The following is a 22,585-nucleotide window of genomic DNA, read 5'->3' as shown; positions in this document are numbered from 1 at the left end:
GTGCGTGTGTGCGTGCGTGCGCGCCTTTCCAGCTTTGTCTGCAAACCCTTAAAATGTTATGTGTAAGTCCTTATTCTTTTTTTTTTTTTTTTTGCCCTTACCCAGAGCAGAGGTTTCCTCCTCTGCCCTGTATTGATTTAACTGTTCTTCCGCATTCTGTGCAAAGTCCCATCTGCTGCCCCTCCTCCCAAACTAGATCTCTGCCAACAAATGCGGAGTCGGGGGACCCATTTGTTGTATAGATCTATTGTTCCCTCTGCCCGAAGGAAGTTTTGCCTGGAGGGAAGAGGCTACCAGGAGAAAGAGAGCTTAAAAGATCGCTAGTTGTAACGAAACTGGACTTTGTGGAGTGAAGAGCATTTGTGTTTGTCACTGTGCAGTATTGCAGGCTGTCATTGAACTAATTCCCTGTGATTGCAGCCTTTTATGTCACCGCGATACGCAGGCGGCCCCAGGCCCCCGATCAGAATGGGAAACCAGGTACTGTACCTTTTTGTGTTCTTTCTTTCCTCACTCAGCCATCCTTGGCCCTAGATGGACTTCAACTCAAATCACAATTTGGGGAAAGGATTGAGGGGTAGAGGGACAGGTTTTAACGTGTGGGATAGCACCAGCAGGTCCCCAGAAAAGGCCCTGTGTTTGCTCTGTGTCCATGGGGAAGCGTTTCCCCTGCCCCTCCTGGTGGGCTTTGGGCAGCCCATTCTGGAGTTGGGAGGGCAGCTGGAGAAGCAGCCTGGGTGGGATTGCAGGGTTTCGGCTCTTCTAGAGAAAGTGGTAATGCCCCTTCCAGCCACTTCTTGGAAAAGGGTCTTCCTCTTTAATGAAGTTAATTGACAATGCGCATTTTTCCTGGAAGCTTTTGAGAATTGCCAAGGCTGGTAAATATAATCCTGCTATTAGGGGAAGAAATGGCCCATAGGAATGCTTAGATCAGGAGCCTGGATGCAGCAGAGCAGGACGTTGTGAGTTTTTAAGCAACATCTGCCTGCTTCCCAGACCCAACTCAAAACAAGAAAGGATTTGTTCGTGTAATTATAAAAGTGGTCTGCTTTCGGGGAGGGCATTTTAGCCTGGGGTCGTATGCCTTATGCCAGCCCATTAGGGTTGGCAATTCTAGGTGGTCTGGAGAAATCAGCCCCCACACTGCCCTCTCCAGTTCAGCCCATCTAGGGGCAGGGGAGGAGCTGGAGAGGTAAAGATGAATAGACACCTCTTTTGAGAGTAGACAGACCTAAAAGAAACTTTAAAAAAAAAGTCAGGGAAATTTCTTTTCATGCCAAAATATTTTTTAACAGAATTCTTTCAGTGACTTTGCAAAAGCCTTTCAAAAAATCTGGCAGCGAGGGCCGGCCCGGTGGCACACTGCTACAGTGCACCGCTTGGGAGTGCGGCGGCGCTCCCGCTGAGGGTTCGGATCCCACGTACAGATGGGTTCCCACTCACTGGCTGAGCGAGGTGCGGGAAAAACACCGAGGGTTGCGATCCCGTTGCCGGTCCCGGTCCGGTACGGGGGCGACACTGAGGGTTGCGATCTGTTGCCGGACACGAAAAAAGACAAAAAGGAAAAAAAAAAAATCTGGCAGCGATACCAGCGCATCTAGCCCTTGTTGCCTTTGGAGCAGGGAGTTTAGTCACCACCTCAATTGGTGTTATCTGACTATGATTCTTAGTGTTCTTGAGGCTCTGCAAGAAAGCCCCTGAGTGAAATGATGCAGATGCTCATAACCAGGGGCCTCCAATTTTAATGTTAAATTGCCTATCAGGTTTCCACTTTTTTTTTTTTCTCCAAAAGTCCTTTGTTTCCTGTTTTCTCTGACACAAAAGGGAATTAGAGACCCAGTTTTTTGAGCATGTGGGGACTCTTGGATGAAGGTCAGAGTGGAGGAGTGACTTCCCAAAGTCTCTCAGTGAGCTGGGCTTGAGTCAGTCACCGGCTCCCAGCCCAGTGCTATGTCTGCTCTCCTCCCACCCCACCCCATTCACTGTACTTGCACGGTTGTAGGATTGTTGCCCCTGCCTTAGTTTTTAACCCTTCACCAAGGCGGCCTCCTTTGCTCTTGCACAGCGGCCTTCCCTCCTGCCCATCCCGGGGCTGTCCTTACCCCAAACTGGCCTCTGCTCCAGGGAAAGAGCACATAATTCCTTATCGTAATCGTGGTCCTTCCTCCAGCAATTAAGGGACATGAAGAGGGAATGTGTATATTTCTGTTTAACAATTAAGCATGAGCAAGTACCCCAGAGAGCAAATGGAGAATAAATCCATCATCTGTACCTTGCATTACAAACCCAATTTCCCAACCTCCCTGTCACCCTCCATCAGAAATCTACACTGATTTTCCAGGTTCCTGTGAACTTAAGAAATTCTTGTTCTCCAAGGAGGAATGTGCCCCTTGCACAGGCATTGCCCTTGGGGCTTTCTTGGAGAGTGTCTCAGTTGGAGCTGCCAGTTGCACAGAAGCCTCTGTGCCACCTGAGTTAACTCAGTTCTCACAGGTGGACTTGCTTAGGCCCAGGCTCGTTCTAAGTGCACCTCCTGGGTGAGGGTGATGAAAAGGCACTTCAGGGAACAAGAAGCTAAGGGTCATTGATCATTGATTTGGCCTCAAGGTCTTGCAAGGCCAGCTTCCCACCTGCCTCCCCAGCTAGAGGTTTGGGGCCATTTTTCAAGCAAGGGTGATTGGATGGGTGGTGGGCAGTGGGGTTCAGCTGGGTTTAGGAGAGGAGGGTCTGGGGTCCAGGACTGTCAGCCCTCCCATGCACAGCTCAGTGAGCTCCCACCTGGCCTGGCTGGCTGTCCCACAGAGCAGGTGGGAGAACATGCAGATGCAGCCAGGATTTGTCCGTTTCCTGGACAGATGCTTCCTATGCCTTGCCCCACAGTGCTCAAGGAGAAGAGCTGACCTCCTTCCAGGAGCTCGTGTGATGGCCACAGAGCATCTCCTTCCCCTGTGGCCTGGGGGTGTGTGCCCAGCGCACGCTTATAGTCCCGTAGGCGAGATGTCATTTTTTTTCTTTCCTGTGGTGACGTATCAGCCTTCTCAGTGCGAGACCCTTTCTCCTTGGTCATTGCACACCTTCTTTTCCTTCTAGGGGAGGCCAGACTGTCCTATCCCCATCTCAGGACCACCCCAGTAAGGAAAGTGGCTCCCAGGTCCCCTCTGAGCCTGTGGACAGCCCAGCTTTTCTCCTGGAGTCCTGACATAAAGTAGGGTTAGGGGAAGCCAAGGAGAAGCTTTCTTTCTTTTTTTTTTTTTTTCCTTTTTTTGTCTTTTTTACTGACCGGTAACGGGATCGCAACCCTCAGTGTCGCGCCTGTACCGGGGACCGGCAACAGGATCGCAACCCTCGGTGTTGCGCCCGCACCACGCTCAACCAGTGAGCGGGAACCGGTCTCCACATGGGAGCCGAACCCTCGGCGGGAGCGCCTCCGCGCTCCCAAGCGGCGCACTCTCCAGTGCACCACCGGGCTGGCCCCAAGGAGAAGCTTTCTAAAGGAACTGGCAGTCAACATTGGGCTACCTGGGGAGGAAATGATTGCCCAACTCCCATGGCTGTGCCTTTGGGGAGGTTGGGGGTCATCCTGCACTGGGTAACTCATGACCCTGGAGGCCCCCCCACCCACCTCAGCATCTTGGGAATCCCCCATTCTAGACAGCCTCAGTGGCAGGCCTTCCTGGGTCCTCTCAGTTCTGTAACCAGCCTCTAAAAACGCCAAGCCCCCTTTGGGCAGACACAACCAGCTGCGTGATTCCGAACTTGGGAACCCAGGGTGAGGAAGTAGAGCTGAGGGAAGGAGAGAGGATGAAATCGTTAAAATCCAAGGATTGGGAAGACAGACTCTGAGCACCCCCAGGCAGGTGGAAACAGCAGCTGCCAAATGCCACTTGGTGGACATCAGGGACTCCTCAGGCTCTGGTGCTGTGTGGCCCTCAGGCAAGCCTCCCCGCCCTAGCCACACACCTCCCCCATTTCATTCTGAAGCCAGGGAATACAGAGGATTTGTTCCTTCGTTTCCCATCACTTCGTTCCAAAACCTGATTGGAGGTCACTGTTGGGCAAGGGGCTGGAGGCCCTCAGGGACAGACTCCTTGGCACAGATGCCCAGCCTCTCAAGCTCTGGCCCCTGCAGGTGGGAAAGGGAGCCCTGTCTCCAAAGGCTTTTTCCCTTCAAAGGTGAGAGCTGTGTTTAGTCCTGAGGGATGGGGCCCTAGAAGTAAATGTTTCCCCCCAGCTGCTACTCCTCTCTTTTTTCAAATTGCAGCTGAAATAACCTCAGTCCCAAGTAAATGACTTTTAATAGGTTTACACAGCAGGTGTGCCAAGTGTTCACCCAGGAACCTGTGGCCCCCCGTTCTTGCTTTCTTAATAGCAGCCACACCAGCATCCACCACTTTCGCCAGGCCCTGGAGAGCAGGCTCTCTTTCAGCACCCCTGGCTCTTCTCCACGTAGCCTCCTCTTCACCCCCGGGGTTGGAAGGTGGCATTCTGTGTGGTGACAGTTAGTACACCTGGGTGCTTGCTTTCATGGCTCTATTATTATAGAGGCCCTTGAGCCTCTGATCTACAGTTTCCCAATCTAAGTCTCAAAGGCCGGGCTGGCCAGTTAGCTCAGTTGGTTAGAGTGCAGTGTTATAACACCAAGGTCAAGGGTTCAAATCCCCATACTGGCCAGCCGCCAAAAAAGCCACAAATCTCACAAACCTCTTCATGCCCTGTTCCCCTTAAAAAGGGTTTCTTCCCACGATGGTAGGATTTAGCTAGTGGGTCTCTCAGTCCCCATAATTTGGAGGGAGAGATAAAAAGAATTACATCTCTGGGCCGGCCCGGTGGCGCACTGCTACAGTACACCGCTTGGGAGCACGGTGGCGCTCCCGCCGAGGGTTCAGATCCCACATACAGACCGGTTCCCGCTCACTGGCTGAGCGAGGTGTGGGGGCAACACCGAGGGTTGCGATCCCGTTGCCGGTCCCGGTCCGGTACGGGCGCAACACTGAGGGTTGCGATCCGTTGCCGGACACAAAAAAAGACAAAAAGGAAAAAAAAAAATGAATTACATCTCCATGAAGCAAAGGACAGGTAGGGTTTGGGCAGGTGGGAGGGAAAGAGTACTGCTGCCCCTGAGAGGGGTGTGGCAGGCAGTGCAGCCAAAGTGTGACCTAGAGAATGTTCCTGCCTCATTTCAGGGCTCTGATAGGTGCAGAGACCGCCGAAGACAGCAGGGTGGGGAGATGGTTGTTCTCCCACAGACAAAACCCCAATCCCCACCACCACCACCACCGTGCTGCAGTTTTAGCTAACACTAGCTCCCACTGACTGCTGTTCCCTGGAGGACCTTCCCCAGCCATGATTGGCCCCGAAGGGTCAGGTGGGGAACTAGGTGGGACAGGCAAGATGAATCTCCTTCCAGCCACCAGCTGTGGGGAGACACCACTCACCCGTGTCTCACGTCTCTTCCAGCCTCCGGGAGGAGTTCCTGGGACACAGCCATTGCTGCCCAATTCCATGGATCCCACGCGACAACAAGGTAGAGAGGGCGGGCGGGGCGGGGGTGTTGGGAGGGGCGCCTCGTCTCTCTACACCTGCCGTGTCACGACTCACCTGCTCTGTCACTCAGGCCACCCCAACATGGGAGGATCAATGCAGAGAATGAACCCTCCCCGAGGCATGGGGCCCATGGGTCCTGGCCCACAGGTAACCAGCCAGTCTGTCTGTCCATCCACCCCAGTCACTGTGTGCACCTACCTTCCCTCCTCTTTCCATGGTCTGTCAGTCTTCCATGGCTCTCCGCTCGCAGGGGGACAGAAAGGGCGGCACCCACAGTAGGCCAGCCCCACACACAGCCAGGAGCAGACCTTTGGCAGGCCGCGAGCCATTTTGGAGGACCCCCAGGGAGTCTGAGAAGGGAGGTATTTGGGGAACCTGCTAGTTGGCAGCCCTTTCTGGGGTGGAGTGTTCTGGCATGGAGTTTGAGGAATTTGAAGGGCAGAGGGTCTGGTGCCCCAAGCCATGGCATCCAGGAATCCCAAAGCTGACCCCCACCCTGGGTGGTGTAGACTCAGGATGGCTCAAGGGCCATAGTTCGTTGTGACCCACAGGGCAAGTAACTGGCATTCCTAGTTCTGCCTGCGACTCACCATTTGTCTGTCCTTAGAGGAATACCTTTGACCTCAGTGGGCCCCAGCAGGCCTGTTTCCCCACCTGTCAAATGAGGGGTGAGCCATGGTTCTTGGGGGCAAGAGGAGGCCAGGCTGCCATGTTCTCTAGCACCCACTTCTTCCCAGAGCCTTAGCCAGCTTTATATACTAGGCTCCTCCCTAAGATTCCTTCTGACCAGAGGGCTCCGTTGCCTAAAAGAGCAGTTTAGAAACTTCTGGAAGAAATTATGTCAAGTGCCCTGTATCCTTCTTTACAATTATACCAAAGAGGTCGCCACTTGTGACCCAGCTGCACACCCCACAGAGCAGGACTATCCAGGCAAGGGACCGACAGGCCATTCCGACTCTGGAACCTTCTCACAGTTGCTGTCACCCCTCCAAGTATTTGAACATGGCCATTTCCTGCAGTAACCATAGCAGAGAGTTTGCCATATTCCACCCTCCTGAGAATTCTCTAGAACCTATCTAAAAGAAGCTAGTAATCTGAAAAAGGGGAGGGTTTTGTTTTAGTGTGTTCCTTCCCTTCTTTCCTCCCTGCCTAGAAGTCTGCTTTGCCTGTCTCTCCGTCCCTTGCTTGTAGGTGTCTGGGATCCTCTGGGCCCCTCCGCAGGTTTCCCCCACCCCCACACACACGTGCTTCCTTTTGTAGGGAGCGGTGTCTGCCCCACAGGCCCACAATCCTCGGCTCCATCCCAGATTTGTAAACCCAGCTCCCCGCTGCTTCCTTCTCAGTGGTGGTGGTGGTGGTGGTGGCGGTGGGAGCATCTGTGGTGTTGAAAGATTTTAGGGAGGGCCTTGTCTTCTGCTGGCCCCATAATCCTAAAAGGAAGCAAGCCCACAGCAGTTACAGCTCCGGCGTCCTTGTTTTCTTCCTTCCTCAAATCCCCCAAAGCCCATGTTTTCACCAGCCCTGTTTCAGCCGCCAGCTTCCTGCCTGGTGGCCGTCTTGAGCTGACCTCTGCAGGGCTGCTGCCTGGCCAGGGAACCCAGGCGGGGGCGGGGGCTGGGTCTGAAAGCAGTGCGTCCCCTCGTGAGTCAGAAGTGGCTCTCAGTCCCCTCAGCCTGTGCGGTAGTCACACATTCTTGGTGTAGAAATCATCAGCGGCCTTGGAGTTTCATAATGCCACGTCCCTTGCAAGTCTGGGTGATTTAGGGAGATGGAATCCAATGGGGGGTGGAATTTAATTCCACTGCCCACCCATGTGGATTCTCAGAGGCTCAGCAGCGGCATCTGTCAAATGGGAATAAGAATGGTACCTGCCTTGCAGGGTTGCTGAAAGGAAGGCGGACGAGTCCTTGGCCTGGTGCTTGACACAGGGTGGCCCCCCCTTGGTTTCTAACTTTGGGGACTTAATACCAGTGTTCAGGACTTTGGTTGCTCAGGGTTGGTGATTCCCTTTTTTTTTTTTATTTCCGCTTGGCGAAGTCAACAGTTTATTAAACCTGTAGTAATATTAAGATTCTAGAAGCTGGAATGGATGTTATCGGACTGTCTGAGAGCAGAGTGTTCCGGAAGTTTAGGACTTCCTCCTGGCACGGGGGGTGCTTCGTCATGTCAGTGTTTCTCACCAGCAGTCCAGCGTGCTCTTTCGGTGCACTTGGAAGAGGTGAGGGTCCCGGAGGCTGAGGTCTTGCTGGAAAGGGCCTCCTGGGCCCGTTGAGAGCCGAGCAGTACACAAGTGGGGGGCTCCCCTCAGGCCCCAGGAGCATCCCCGAGGGCGAGGGAGATCCCAGTAGGGAGTTAGGTTGCGTTTGGCCAGTGACCTCTCCACAGCATTCTGAACAAAGAGGAGGTACGGTGTGGTCCATGGATTTCAAAACCAAATGGAGTGACATTGCAATTTTGAGCCTATGCTGTGTTTCAGCCTAAACATCCCAGAGGAACCAGTGACACACGCGTCACCCTGTCCTTTTCCCTGAGTGCCTCAGACAGTTTTTACTCTGGTTTTGTGAAGTGCCAATGCCAAAAAGGAGATAATACTTCCATTTCATCATGTTTTCTCTAAAAAATACTGTGTCGGTGTCAGGCATAACCTTTTGTCCAGGTGTTTCGAAAGTGAATTCTTTTAGACAAGGCTAAAGCTGTGGGGGCTCCTGGTCACACGCAGGTGGGGAGAACCAAGACCCCATCAGAAGTGCTGCAGCTGCAGACCCCGCAGCCACCATCCCTCGGCCCTTTTGGTGTTCGGATTGGGGCAGGGGTCAGCACAGCCTGGAGTGGCATCACCATCCCCTGGCTTGTGTACCTTTGAGAAAGTTCAGATGAAGGAGGATTCGTCACCCCCAGGGATGATCCTGTGCCACCTAGGAGAAAGTGAGTCTCCTGGGGCTCCCTGCTAGTCCAGGTCGAGTCCAAGCTCAGTGCCTCTGAGTGGAGTCCACAGAAAGAGATGGAAGGATCATTAATCCTGGTCCCAGGGCACCCTAGGGTCTGGGTGAGGAGGGTGTGGGGCACTTGGAGGAACTTCCCTGGGTAGCCCCTTGGAGGCCTCCCAGTGTGGGATGACGGGGCCCCCACATGATTAGAGGGAGGCGTGGCAGGCTGCCCAGAAACCGCCCAGACAGCCTCAAGTCCACTCTTAGAGATGAGTCCTAAAGACTAGACAGCTCTTCCCCTATTTCAAGGTAAACATGGCACTGGGTTGGGCCACAGGCAGCACCAGGAAAGAGCTCCTCTGAGGAGGTCATGGGAAGTAGCAGTAGCACTCCCCCGCAGGTCCAGCCCCTTCTAGAAGCTTCTTGGTGCCTTCCCGTGGAAGAGCACAGTGCTGAAACTGAGAAGGTAGGGGGCCTGCGTTGCTCCTGACTATGGACCAGACCCCTCTGTCCAGGATCTGGGACACACATGTGGGTGAGGGTAAGAGACACCCCGTGCGTGTGTCCCCACCCACAACTGCATGGGGACTCCTCCCTTCTGTCCAGCTGCCCCTGTCCCTGCTGAGCAGAGCGGATGGCAGATGAAGGGGGAGCTTCTGTCAGTAGCCACACCTTGCACAGCTTCACCGTGGTCACCTCCAGCAGCCCAGTGCCACAGGCAGGCAGGAGCTGGGAGGAGAGGGAACCCGTGTCTACCCGGGCTCTGAAACCACACTTCTGAGGTTTCCAGCCATATGTGAAAAGGCTGGTGTTTCTGATTTGAAAACTTTTCCCCCAAACCTGATTTCAGCCCAACTTTCATACCTGACTTATTGTGTATGGCCTTGGGCAAATCTCTGGCCTCTCTGGGCCTCCAAGTTGTCATCTGTGAAATGAGGAAGTGTGAGTGGCCCTCCAGGGTCTGTGCCTGTGTAGGAAGGAGGATCTGGTGGGGAAGCTCCCTCTGGGGAAGCTGCCATGCTGTCTGTTTGAGAGGCTCCTGAAGGCTGGGTAAGGTTAGGAACAGCAGGGTGGTACACCCCTTGCCCCACTCCGTGTGCTGCGGTATCCGGGGCATCCACTCTCGCCCCAAGGTACAGGCCTTCCTCCTGGTGGGAGAGGCAGTGGGCTGCAGGTGCAGGCCCTAGAAGACCTTTCTAATTGGCCAGGCTGTACCCAGAGGAGAGTAGGCTGCCTGGGCGGGGAGGGGTGAGCTTCCTGTTCTGGAGTAAGGGAGTGAGGCTGAGGTTGGTAGCAGGCATCTAGTAGCTGCATGTAGGCCTCAGAAAGGGCCCTGTGCGGCCCAAGGCTCTGTGACGCTGGGCAGCACAAAGGGCTTTGGTGTTTGCTGCTGACAACCCCAATCAGCCCACACCTCTGAGGGCTTAGGGAGCCCTTCAGAGTCATCATTTCCTGTGATCCACATGGGGCCCTGGACAGTGGGAAGCATGTGGGGCTCCTTGCCCCCATTTTGCAGACAAGGCAGCACAGCAGAGAGGGTGTGGCTCTCAAGCCAGGGCCAGGCTGTGGGCTCAGCCGTGCACAGCTGTACAGAGCGGCCATTGCTCTACTTCTGCACCATCGTTTTTAGTCTCTGAACTGGGGATAATGCCGGTGTTGTAGGTGATACACAGTGAGCATGCAGCACAGCCTGGTTTGGAGTAAGCATTGTCATTATTTGTGTAGTTTGCCCAAAGTCAGCAGCTCTCCCATGCTCTGACTTCCCATCTTGGGCTCTGCTTGCCACCTGTGTTGTCTGTTTGTGAAGCAGGCCTGGCCCTGGCACATGTCCCCAGGACTGCTGCTGTTTGCTGGGAGCCAGTGCACGTCTCTTCCTGGTCTGCAGGCTCAGCCCTGGGTAGGCACAGGGCGATGCAAGGCTTGCAAGTGCTGGCGGCTGGAGGGTTCTGCGCAGCCTGCCCCCCTGTCCCCGTCCCTGTCAGACTTCAGGCCTTGCTCTTGGCTAGCCAGCCTGGGGTTGCTCCTGTCACTGGTTACAATCCTGTCTGGGCATTCTTCTAGACTCCAGACCCCTCTGTGGGTGACCAAGCAGAGCAGGTGGCCCCAAGGTGATGAGATCTGGGAGATGGTCCCTTCATGAGAACCCATCATAGGCCTGATGTTGGCTCTGAGTTGGTCAGCTCCAGGTCTCAATCCTGTTCAGTCTCCTTCCCACTGTCTCTCACCAGATGTGTGGCTAAAAGTGCAGACTCTCAGGGCCTGCAGATCCAGGTTTAAGCCCCAGCTGTGCCATTTGCTGACTGACTTTTGGTAAACCTTTCTCCCTCAGACCCTCAATCTCTTCCATAAAATAGGAACAATACAGTCTCCTGGAGTTGTTCTAAGGATCAGACCAGAGACTGCATGCAGAGCATATTATGTGCTCAGTAAGGGGCAGCTAATGCAGGCTGTTCCTTTGCCATCAGAGCTCCACCAGCCTACTTCCTTCAGGTTCCCCTATAAGGACAGAGCTTCAGCTGCAGCCGGTTTCCTGTTACTTTCGGTCACTCCTTCCCTCCTTCATGGATTGCTTCAAGGTTGGCTTATTGAGCCCCCAGTCTGTGCCAGGAGGTGCATGGAGTGAAGGGGGCAGGGGTGTGGTTGTTAGGACACAGTCCCCACCTTCAGAAGGCACTCGGAGTCCAGTGAGAGAGATGGAAGACAGACGTGTGGCCATGATCATAACCCAGTGTGATGGGGGAGGTTTTGAGGTGTTATGGGAGTAACTAGGAAGAGCCGTCAACCCCAAGGGGTGGAGCAGGGAAGGCTTCATAGAGGAGCTGCTGCTGGAGGAGGGCATTGGAGGACACATAGGAGCTCTCCAAGTAGAGAAAGGGGGCAAGGCACTTATTCCTGCAGAGAAAACAGCACTCAGAGAGCAGAGTCGGGGGGCAGCATCGGCTTGGTTGTGACAGGAGATGAACAGTGCAAGAGGCCCGGGGTGCACTGTGACCCACCCCACTCTGCCTCAGTGAGTCGTACTGAGCTGAATCTGGACTCACAGAGTTTCTGAGTTCTGTGTACTCTTCTCAAACAGAATAGTGATCCCCTGAGTGTAGAGCTGGAGTCTTCTCCTGTTTCTCTAGCAACATGCCTGCTGAGGGTCCCCCGTGCTGACCTGTGGGTGGGGTGGGGGTCAACCAGGACTGGGGCAGGGTGGGGCATCTCTACATACCGGGCCTGGGCCCACCACAGGGCAGGCCTTCAGGAGCATTTCCTCCCCTGCACACTCAGCTGCCCCCGGCCTCTCTGCTCCCAGCAGCGTCTTCTCCCTCGGTTCCCATGCGGCTCCTGTTCACCTGTTGGGTCCCACGACTGAGTCCATTCCCTCTTCCCTGCCTGAGATCCGTGGGGAAGGTGTAGACTAGCATTGTGGGGCCCAGAGCTGTGTGCAGCTTGCTTGACATCCACGCTTGTGAGAAGATCATCTCGAAGTCCCTGCAAGTGCATTGATTGTTGTGACTGCCCCTCTGTGTTGGCTTGTGTCATTGTGGTCCCCACTGCGTGGTTCCCACCCTCCCCCGCCTTTTTTGAAAGAATGTTTTTTCTCATCAGATCCTTTTCACAGACTAACCCTCTTGCTTATGTTCTGTCTGTTTCTCCCCCCCCTCCTCTCCCTCCGGTTCCCTTCTCCTTCTCATAGACTGACCCTTGGTTATCGTTGCAGAATTACGGCAGCGGCATGAGACCACCACCCAACTCCCTCGGCCCCGCCATGCCCGGGATTAACATGTAAGGCGAAAACGACCCAGCCTGGGGCTCAGAGCCCGTGGCTTTCCCCGCCCTCTGCTGGCACCCTGGAAGACTCGCAATACGAGTCATTGCTGGTACCTCTCTGGACCTTGGTGTCCTCATCAGTAGAATGAGGTCGTCGATGATCCCGGTGATGAGAGCTGAGCCTCCAATAGTGCTTATGTGTGCCAGGCACAGTTCTGGGCATGCTCCCTGGGCTAGCTCCCTTAATCCTCATGATAACCCTATGAGACAGTTATTATTATCCCCCATTTACGGATGAGGTCACTGAGGCACAGAGAGGTGAAGTAACTTGCCCAGGCTCCTACAGCTTTCAGTGGCAGAGACGAGATTTGAAAACCCCAGTATAATTAGCCACTGTTCTCTAGTGCTTTAGTGATAATCCTTTGTGAGAATCTGTGGACTCCCGTCCTAGGAAAATGCACATACAGATGGAATTTTATATACTTTGTTTATAATTTTATAAATGTTATATATCTTATGTATAATTTAAAGGAGTTCATAGATTTCCACCCACAGAACTAACCGTTGCTACCCCAAAACTAGATGGCCTCCAAGACCCTAGGACTGGGAGAAGGACTTCCTGGCCCTGATTTTAGCCCTCTCGTTCTGCGCCTGCCAGCTGTGACCTTGGAGTTTATAGTGCCTGTTTCATTGTCTATCTCTCTCTCTCTCTCTCTCCCTCTCTCAGGGGCCCGGGAGCTGGCAGACCCTGGCCCAATCCTAACAGTGCTAACTCAGTGAGTACCCAGGTCAGGTGGATGGTGGTTGTCAGGAAAAGGCCTCTAGGTGCAGGTGGAGGTGTCATGGGGTGGGGGAATGCAGCAGGACCCCACCTGATGCCCGCAAGAAGAAGGCTGTGTGTGGAGGAGGCCTGGGAGTCACACGCTGGGGTCATCACATGCTGGCTTCTGCCCTGCCCAGCCCACTGCTACAGAAGCTATAAGGTCTAGGCTGAGAAGCTGGTTTCAGAGGCACTGTTCAGAGTAGAGGCTTCCGTCTATCTCCTCCTCTGTGGCAGGGCTGCTTCCAACATTCAGAGGAAGGAGTGGGTAAGGGGTTCAGTGCAGACAGTCCAGGGAGAAGGTCAGAGGGGTGGGGTGAAGCCCTGTTTTTCCTTCCCTCCCAAACTGGAGGGTCTCCTATGCCCCTTGACCCTGTAGCTCCCTCCCAAGACTGGTGAATAGATGACCAGGCTCTCAGGATCACTCACTGTAGCAGGGAGAACTGGACTTTGCTGACATCCCTAGTCCTCCTAGGGAAACTAATCAGACAACTGACACACTGGGCCCCAGAGCCTTTCCTGTGAAGAGCAAGGTTGTGTCCCTAAGTGGATTTTGAAGCTGAGGGGCACTGCCTATCGGAGGAAGTGACTCTGACATGTGACTCCCCCACATCTTGTTTCTAGATTCCATACTCCTCCTCATCACCCGGTACCTATGTGGTAAGTGTGGGTTTGGGGCATCACATGTCTAGCCACGTGTGACTGAATGAGTGTGCAAGAGAACTGCTTGGTGGTCCCTGTCTCTTTCCCTTTTCAAACACATTGTGAGCAACAGGTTCCAAACTGCTAGACCTTGCTGTCAATATTCAGGCATCTATACAGGTCTGGGGTGGCCCAGAAATCCCCAGCAAGACCTGAGTGGGATCTCCATCTGGGGAGCTGACCCGTGGGCTGGTCAGCTTCCACCCAGGACTCTGGCTTGTACCAGTCGGCATGGAGTGAGCACACATGTGCACATCCTCAGGTGCCTCTTGGTTCGAAGAAAGGAAGGTGGGCTCTGAGTCCAATTCTCCTCAAGCTTAAACATTGAATCTCTCAGAGAACCCTGGGACACTGACATGGGCCCCGGGTGAATAGCTGCTGCTGACTAGGAGAGGGTGTGGTGGTGGCCTCTTCCCATGTGAGTCATCACAGTGGGTGACTGATACCAGTTTTTCTCTCATCCCCAGGGACCCCCTGGTGGTGGTGGCCCCCCCGGAACACCCATCATGCCTAGTCCTGCAGGTAAGAGAGCTCAGGGACAGTGCATCCGATGGGGAATGTAGTTTCTGGGGAATCCTGGAGGGCCTGGGTGCAAAGCCAAAGCTTCCCACCACTCCTTCTGCAGTAGCACATTCTCCACTGAGCATTGTGGCATCCAGGAATTTAGGGGGCAGGAGGCTTCCAATGCCACTGACCCCCTCGCCTGTGGCCTCAGACCACTCATCTTCTGGTTCTCAGGCACTGGTTTGTAAAGGGCAGGGCTGAGCAAGGAGGTGTGGGACGAGGGGTCTTATTGTTCTTGGTTCCCTCTTGTTAGGGAGAACTCTGTCCTGGGTGGGCATTTTCCTAGATGACTTGCAAATGGGCTTTTGGGTTCTGGCATCTTAGGACCAGAGTTTCCATAGGTCTTGGCTTCTGGTCCTCTAGGTAGAAGGTCTCTTCTCCCTTTTTCTTTAATCAGAAGAGGGCACGTGTGCACACACGTGGGCATATGCACACATGCACACACACACAGCATCACAATTATGTTTCTTTCCCAGCTAAGAATAGATACTAGCCAGCTAGAAGAATCCAACATACAATCCTTACCACCCCAAAAATAAAAAGTGAGAGCTAGTTGGATTTCTGCCTGAGAAATATGGTGCCTGCTCTTGAAAGGAACATTAGCTGATTTCCTAAGGAGACTTTTTTGGCTAATTGGGGAGATGGCGGGGACCCTCCCCCACCCCATCCTCAGTTCCCTGTACCAGGGAGGCTGCTCAGCTGCAGGGGTGGAGCTGCCGGCGGCCACGATGTTCCGCTCCCACACCGGCTCCCTTGCAGGCTCCCTCTTTCTGCTGCTGCATTTTGATGAGCTGCATGACCTACATTCAGACTGGGTCACATTAACCCACTCCATATGCTAATGTGTCTTCAGCCCCAGCCCTGCCTCTCCCTCCTGCCCCATCAGCTTGGCAGGGTGGCCCCTGGTCATTTGTGGCATTTCCCTTTTCCCAATTTGATTAAAACTGCTGGATGGGATTGTCGTGGGGAGAGCCTAGGGGGTGGTCTTGCTGCCCTCACATTGTCCCAAACAGTATCTGGGGACCAGGTTTGGTTTGGGGTGGGGAGATGAGAATTTGAACCTGTAATCCCCTGTGTCATGTCCACACTGCCGGGGTTGAGTGGTTTTCACAGTTGAATTTTCTATGATTAAAAACTTTGTGAATCTTCATTAAATACAAATTAGCCAGAAAATGGTGGTACTTAGAGGAAATTTTAGGTGATAAAATACAAAAGAATGAGTTCAAGTGCCACGAGTTTGTTTTAATTAAGAAATGAATTAATCACCCCGACTTGCGGGTTTCCACTGTTCTACAGATTCAACAAATTCCAGTGACAACATCTACACAATGATTAATCCGGTGCCGCCTGGAGGCAGCCGGTCCAACGTAAGTCTGCTTTCTAATAATTTACATATCAGACACCATAACAAATCATAATTAACTTCATCAGCTGAGGGGAAAGCAAGTTTAATTGATTTCAGCCATTTGTTACCAAAGATGAATAAAATAAACCGTCAGGAAAGTGATTAACTCTTGGGCAACTTGGTTCCCGTTATGTAGCTGGCAGGGGTGAGAAGGAAGGGGCTCTGGTTAGAGTGAGGGCACAGGGCCCTGCCTCTGGGACAGGCCACTGTGTGGGGTGCTGACAGGAAAAGCACCAGGTTGCAGATGGGGTCCACCTGGTCCCCACTCGACTGACTGGCTGTGCCATGCCAGCGATCCCTCACCCTCTCGGCCCTGTTTCCATGGCCTTGGAGCTGAGGGTGGAGACCACAGCAGGATCGTGCGGCTCATTTGGGGACCTGCCTTCCCTGTGCGGCTGCTGTGAGCTCTGTGATTCCTGTGCCTGGCAGCCTCGTTGCCTCTGCTCGAGCCATACCCTCGTCTAGAAACCATTCCCTCTCTCCTTTGCCTCCCAGAGTTTCAATCCTTGAGTGATGGTGCAGCTCAGATTGCACCTGTTCTGATTCCTGCTCACCCACGTTCCCTCTGTGTTCCCCAAGCCCGTTGGATGGGGCTTGACTATGCAGTGGTAGCCTGCCTCCCTCACCCAGCTGGGAGCTCCCCAAGGATGGGGCCGGGTCTGATTCACCTCCACAGATGACCTTTCCACACCAATTCATCTCCTCCCTCTTCCATGCAGGTGGGGAGGTGAATCGGTCCAGCCTAGCCACTCAGGGAGCTCATGGTCTGAAAAGGAGGTCTGTGGACTGCAGAGCCAGAGGGTGGGCTCAGAGCCCCTTTGGCCTGGTTGAGGGTGAATGGGGCCCTTGGGGCACTCTATTCAGTTTTGTTGGCTCAGTTCTATGTTAAACCCCGAGTGTGAGCTGCCCCAGGCTGAGGACACATTTAATTCATATGTCCCGCTCCCCCTACCAGCCCTCTGAGGTGAGGATCCCTGGCCTGTTAACCAGGGTCATGTGCCACACCTGCTGCGGTCTGTCCTGCTGCCCCTCTCCCTCCTCTCTTGGGCAGCCAGCACCTCCCACCACTCCAGCCTCATTACTCCCTTTTCACTAGGGTGACCGACCATCCAAGGTTTAGCAGTAAAAGCCCTTCATCCTGAGAAACCCTGGATAAGAAAGTTTTGGGTTTTGGCAATGATTGCAGAAGGTTGGGTGGAAAAGTATGAAGCTCATACAGAGGCCCACAAGTCAGGGATAGAGAACACTGTTTTTAGTGTCAAATGGAAATAGCATAGATGATCTGCCTCCCACGGATGCTGGCATTGTGACTTGTGGTTCTTCACGATGGATTGGTGGGTCACCTGTGCTGCCACTCGAGGGCTGCGACCCCAGGGCACAGCATCATGGCCACCAGCAGAGTTCACCTTTGTGTTCACTGCTGTGTCGAGATAGAGCTGGTTTCATTTTTGGCATTGTGGATGCCATAACTATATTTTCTAAGAGTTGGAATTATGAGAACGATGACGGTGCCAGCACCAGCATGACCCAGACACCACCAAGAAAAAAGGCTCAGCGACCATGTCTTTTAACGACAGAGGGAACGACAGCCACAACCAGACTAGGGAGGTAAAGAACCAAAACAGAATCTATTGCACAGTTTGCAGGAAAGAATTTGGAATTAGGCCTGGCAGAGAAGGAGATGTGGAAGCGCATTGGAGGTAGAATCTCTGAGTCTGGGAAGACACAGGCACATTTTTCTAAATCAAAACTTTTTATTTCATCCTCCAAAGAGACACCAGTGCTCAGTGAAAACTAGCGGTCACAGAACTAGCTTGGGCATACCCTCAAATGAGCACCATTATCATCTCATTCCCTTGACTGCGCCATAAGCCGAGAAGGTTACATTTACTGACTGGGAGGTCACAGCTAAAAGTCCTCTGTGTGAACAAAAGGGAAGGAAACTTTGATAAAAGATGTGTAAGGGGGGTGGCTGGTCAGCTCACTTGGGAGAGCATGGTGCTGGTAACAGCAAGGTCAAGGGTTCAGATCCTCTTACCGGCCAGTTGCAAAAAAAATGGGTAAGATGGTAAATTTTATGTTAAGTGCATTTTACCACAGTAAAAATAAGGTGGCGGGGGCAGGGGGAAAGCCAGGGAAACCACAAAAGAAATAAAAATAAGATGTGTAACTTCCAAACAGGTACAGGAAAAAGGAAGGGACGGCAGCGCTGCCGTTATGGGGATCCGAACCCTTCTGGTAGAGCTGATTCTGTCTGATCCTACCAACAGTTGTGTTTTCTACAGTATGTCAAGTGATGCCTCATGTCATGGCAGTAAAAACAAGTTCGCACTACCTCTTAGGTACATTGATTGGAAAACTAGAATTTCAAATCATCATCTTTACCTCTGTGAAATTTTAATGAAACTGCAGAAAACATAAAAGATTATTGTTTTCTTGTCCTCCTACAGACCAGCCTTTGCTCACATATCTGCCTTTTTCACAGATAGTACCCAGTTAATTTGGGCAAATTTTATTTCGTCTGTAAGCTTCTTACCAATGAAAATGAAAATATCTTACCTGCTAAACGTCCTGCACACCTTGTACCCTACACTGCCACCAAGAGGTGTGATTTGCCCACCTGTGAGATCAGCTTTCATAAGGAAAGTTTTTGATCACTTTTCAATTTCCTCAAAATGTGCAGAAGCATTTACTGAGGTTGTTGACTTTATAGAAATGGAGAATTCCTCAGACAAGTGCCCACAAGATGCCTGTCACTGTTGCTGGCCGTAGAAAAAATGTTAAGATAAGATGTTAGCCTGCTGCGAAAACTGATTTTCTTTAAAGTGTAAGACACAAAGGATGTCCTTCTCTAATTCGGAAATACGTTAAGATGAGAATGGAAAAAGGAATTACAGTAAAGTGTGTATGCTGTTCCTCCAAAACTGTTTTATCTTTAAAGAGGCCATGAGAAGCCTAGAGAGAAAGGAGCCCACCATACCTGCATTGTGGGGGCCATGGAGCTGGCAACAGAAGCTCATACAGCAGAAATACTGAGTCATATTTTGGAAGTGACACTACTTGAGAACTCAAAAACTGTCACCAGAAAGGGCAGCCAAGTGAAACAGGACTTTCTCAATTCTTTCATTAAAACTGTAACTTAGGGGCCAGCCTGTGGCTCACTCAGGAGAGTGTGGTGCTGATAACACCAAGGCCACGGGTTCAGATCCCATATAGGGATGGGCGGTTGGCTCACTTGGGAGAGTGTGGTGCTGACAACACCAAGTCAAGGGTTAAGATCACCTTACCCATCATCTTTTTAAAAACAAAACTGTAACTTAGATGGAATCCACCTTCAACCTCACAAGTTCAAATTACCCCCGTGCTTTTAAAACCATTTTTTCTGAGAGGTTTAACATCTGGTGTGCTTTAGAGTGTTTAAAAATGATGGGCATCATAGACAGAGCCCATCTGATGAATTTATAATGCAGAAGTCCTGATTGACAAGCAGCTGGTCCACTAAAGCCATTCTGCAGACACAGAGTGGGCGGACAGCTTTGGAGAGCTGGAAATGAATTCCTGCAAGTCTGAAAACCTGTGCTAATAAGTAAAATCCTAAATACTCCATGTGCAAACGTTATGTGGAGAGGATATTTACTTTGGTGTTATCATGTTGGAGTGACACCAGGAATCAGTGTTACATGGGCTTGCTAAATGCAGAGTGGCAAGTCAAGTGAATTCCACGTTTGACTACGTTCAATTTTATCACTGCATCAAAAAAAAGAAAAAAGAAAAAAAGATGTCCTAAAGGCTGTAGGCATACCAAAGAAGTAACACTGGATAAGGAAGCATAGCAAAAATATCCCACCGTATCATGGGGTAGAAAGAAACATGTCATTGTTATTTTTAAAACATAGGCAATATTTGTTTAATTCATCCTATTGTATTTGTGTTCCATTTTTCTTAAATCTTGCATTTATGTATCTTAATACACAGTATTAAATCCTACAAAATTTAAATATCCAATAAAGAGTTTTTTGTTTTTGGTTTTTAAAGATGACCTGTACAGAGATCTTAACCCTTGACTTGGTGGTGTCAGCACCACACTCTCCCAAGTGAGCCACAGGCCAGGCCTCCAATAAAGAGTTTTTTAAAAATTAAATTACTGTATCAGAGGACAGAAACATGACAAAAAGCCTGTATTTTTCTCACATATATAATTTAATTAACTAGTCCTCCTACTAATTGCCACTGTTAACTAGTCCTATTGTTTTATTTTAAATAGCACTTACGTATCAGAAAAGTAAACAATACAAAAAAAATAAACGGTGCTGCAAAAACTGGATGTCCACATGCAAACGAATGAGGTTGGGCTACTTCCTTACACCAGCGCACAAAAGTCAACTCATTCATAGACCTAAAATGTCAGGGCTAAAACTATAAAACACTCAGAAGAAAACATAGGAGTAAATCTTCATGACCCACGTTAAGCAAAGCCTTAGATACAGCACCAAAAGCACAAGCAACAACAGAAGAGAGTAGATAAGTTGGACTTCACGGGAAAGTAAAACAACCCACAGAATAGAGAAAATAATTGCAAATCATATCAGATAAGGTACTTGAAACAAAAACATAAAAAAGTCTCACAACTCAATAATAAAAGTACAACCCAATTAAAAAATGGGACAAGGACCTGAATAGACATTTCTCCCAAGATGATAGCCAATAAGCATGAAGAGAGGTTCAGCATCAGTCATTAGGAAGTGCACATCAAAGCCACAATGCGATGCCACTCCACTCCACTCCCATTAGGGTGGCCATAGTCGTAAAGACAGATAACGACTGGTGTTGGTGAGAACGTGGGAAGATGGAGCCCTCGTACACTGCTGGTGGGAATGTAAAATGGTGCAGCTGCTTTGGAAAATAGTCTGGCATTACCTCGAAAGGTTAAACATAGAGTTACTGGTTGACCCAGCAATTCCACTTCTAGGCATCTATCCAAGAGAAATGAAAACATATGTGCCCACACAAAAATGTGATCATTAATGTCCGTAGTAGCATTAGTCGTAGTAACCAAAAAGTGGAAATAGCCTGAATGTCCCACCAACTGTTGAATGGATAAAGAAAATGTGGTATATCCATACAGTGGACTAATTTTTGCCCATATGAAGGAGTAAAGTACTGATTGATGCAGCAACATGGATGAACCTTGAAAACAGGCTACGTGAAAGAAGCCAGCCATGAAAGATCACATGATTCCATTTGTATGAAATGTCCAGAATAGGCAAATCCATAGAGACAAAACAGATTAATGAGCGCCTGGGTCTGGGAGTTGGAGGGGTTCTGGAGAGAGACTGTTAATGGGTACAGGATCTCTTTTTGAGGTGGTGGGAATGTTCTAAAATTGTAGTAATGGTTGTACAACCCTATAAAGATACTAAGAACCACTTAATTGTACATTTTAAATGGGCCAGTTGTATGGTATGTGAATTAGATCTCAAGCTATTAAAATAATATACAAAAAATACACAATAATATGTAATTTCCAATAAATACCTGTTTTCGTATATATCTTGTTAAAGTAATGACATATTTATGTTAAAGTAATAACATGTGCATGATTATATATTACATTATCATGTTTTGGAACTTCTTTTTGGTCTGATATGGCTGTGTCCTGGGTTGGCTCCCTGAAACGTTGGTCACCCTTGGGTCAATAAGCATGAAATTTCTTGCCAGATGGCAAAATGTGCTCCAAAGCTTGTGAACTGCCTTGGGGGGCCACTGGGGAGACAAGGATACCTCACCGCAGTGTGGGGCGGGCGGCATGGGAAAGTAGCTCAGGCCCCAGCCTTGCCCCGCAGACTGCTCTGGGCCTTACTCCCTACGTAAGTGTTCCTCTTCTGTCACTCCCTGCTGCCACCTGCAAGGTAGCTTTCTGCTGATGCAGGACTCCTGCCTGGAATGACTTCCGTGACTTCTCTGCCTACCCAGATTCTACCCCTCAGTTACACTGATGCTCTGCCTCCTCCTCTGGGCAGCCTGTTCTGATTTCCCTTGCTCTGTCTGAAGCTGCAGCCATGCTTTGTCTATAGCTGTCTTTGGAACTTGGCACCACTGACCTGTGAGGTAGTCGGGTATCTGTGAGCTCCTTCAGGCTGAGGCTTAGGTGTGACTCAGCTCTGTCCTCAGCGCCCGGGCCAGGTGCCAAACACTCTCCATTCCACCACCTCCACCCCTTGCCACCCAACATCCGGTCTGCATCACAGGACCTTGGCTTTCCAGACTGGGCTCCCTCCCTGGCCTTGTGACTTGTGGCCATAAAATGTGACCTTTCTGGCCTTCGATTGCTTCCTTTCTGAGATGAGTTTGATAGTTCCAGACAGTGCTGAGGATGGAGTAGAATCAGTTCCATCTCTGAGCCTCTGACCTGCCTGCACCCTCAGTTCTTTGTGGGAGCCTCATTAGTGACCTCCCTCCACCAGCCACCGCAGCCCCAAGGTGTGATGCCATCCTGTTGGCCAGAACCCTCGCTCCCCTTGCCCCTGTGGCTCAGCAGCCCAGTCTGTTCTCACTGCCCACTCCCAAGAAGCTTCTTCATTTCTAAGGAAGAGCTTGGAGGAGGCTAACGTGAGGGCTCTGGGCCCAGCTGCCAGGTTCCAGTCCCAGTCCCTTCATCTCCAAGCTGAGAGACCTCAAGCCAGAATTTTCCACTCTGTGCTAAAGTTTCCTCATCTGTAAAATGGGCATGAAAAGCACTGATATTTTTGGTTCCTGCCTGGCATGGTCAGACACCCTCTGCATGAGGCTGTGGTGAGCCCCACACCCCACCCCTGGTATGGGAAGAGCCCTGCAACAGGATCCGGGAGGCTTGAGAGCTGCCTCTGT

General features: G+C 51.3%; 1 protein-coding gene across 1 annotated transcript in view; it reads left to right on the top strand.

Moving 5' to 3' along the window:
* The window catches only part of SSBP3 (single stranded DNA binding protein 3), a 161,537-nt gene that overhangs the window by 135,480 nt on the left and 3,472 nt on the right, over positions 1-22,585 (top strand). Inside the window, exons 7-14 of the mRNA XM_008583226.1 lie at positions 421-480; positions 5,458-5,524; positions 5,615-5,691; positions 12,178-12,242; positions 12,955-13,003; positions 13,672-13,707; positions 14,217-14,271; positions 15,610-15,680. Of these exons, the coding sequence (XP_008581448.1) occupies positions 421-480; positions 5,458-5,524; positions 5,615-5,691; positions 12,178-12,242; positions 12,955-13,003; positions 13,672-13,707; positions 14,217-14,271; positions 15,610-15,680 (480 nt within the window). The remainder of the gene's footprint in view (positions 1-420; positions 481-5,457; positions 5,525-5,614; positions 5,692-12,177; positions 12,243-12,954; positions 13,004-13,671; positions 13,708-14,216; positions 14,272-15,609; positions 15,681-22,585) is intronic.

This window comes from Galeopterus variegatus, unplaced genomic scaffold (assembly GCF_000696425.1).
Source record: "Galeopterus variegatus unplaced genomic scaffold, G_variegatus-3.0.2 Scaffold2855, whole genome shotgun sequence".
NCBI classification, from domain to species: domain Eukaryota; kingdom Metazoa; phylum Chordata; class Mammalia; order Dermoptera; family Cynocephalidae; genus Galeopterus; species Galeopterus variegatus.
The sequence above is the reverse complement of the archived record's forward strand: the minus strand, read 5'-3'. Positions and strand labels throughout refer to the sequence as shown.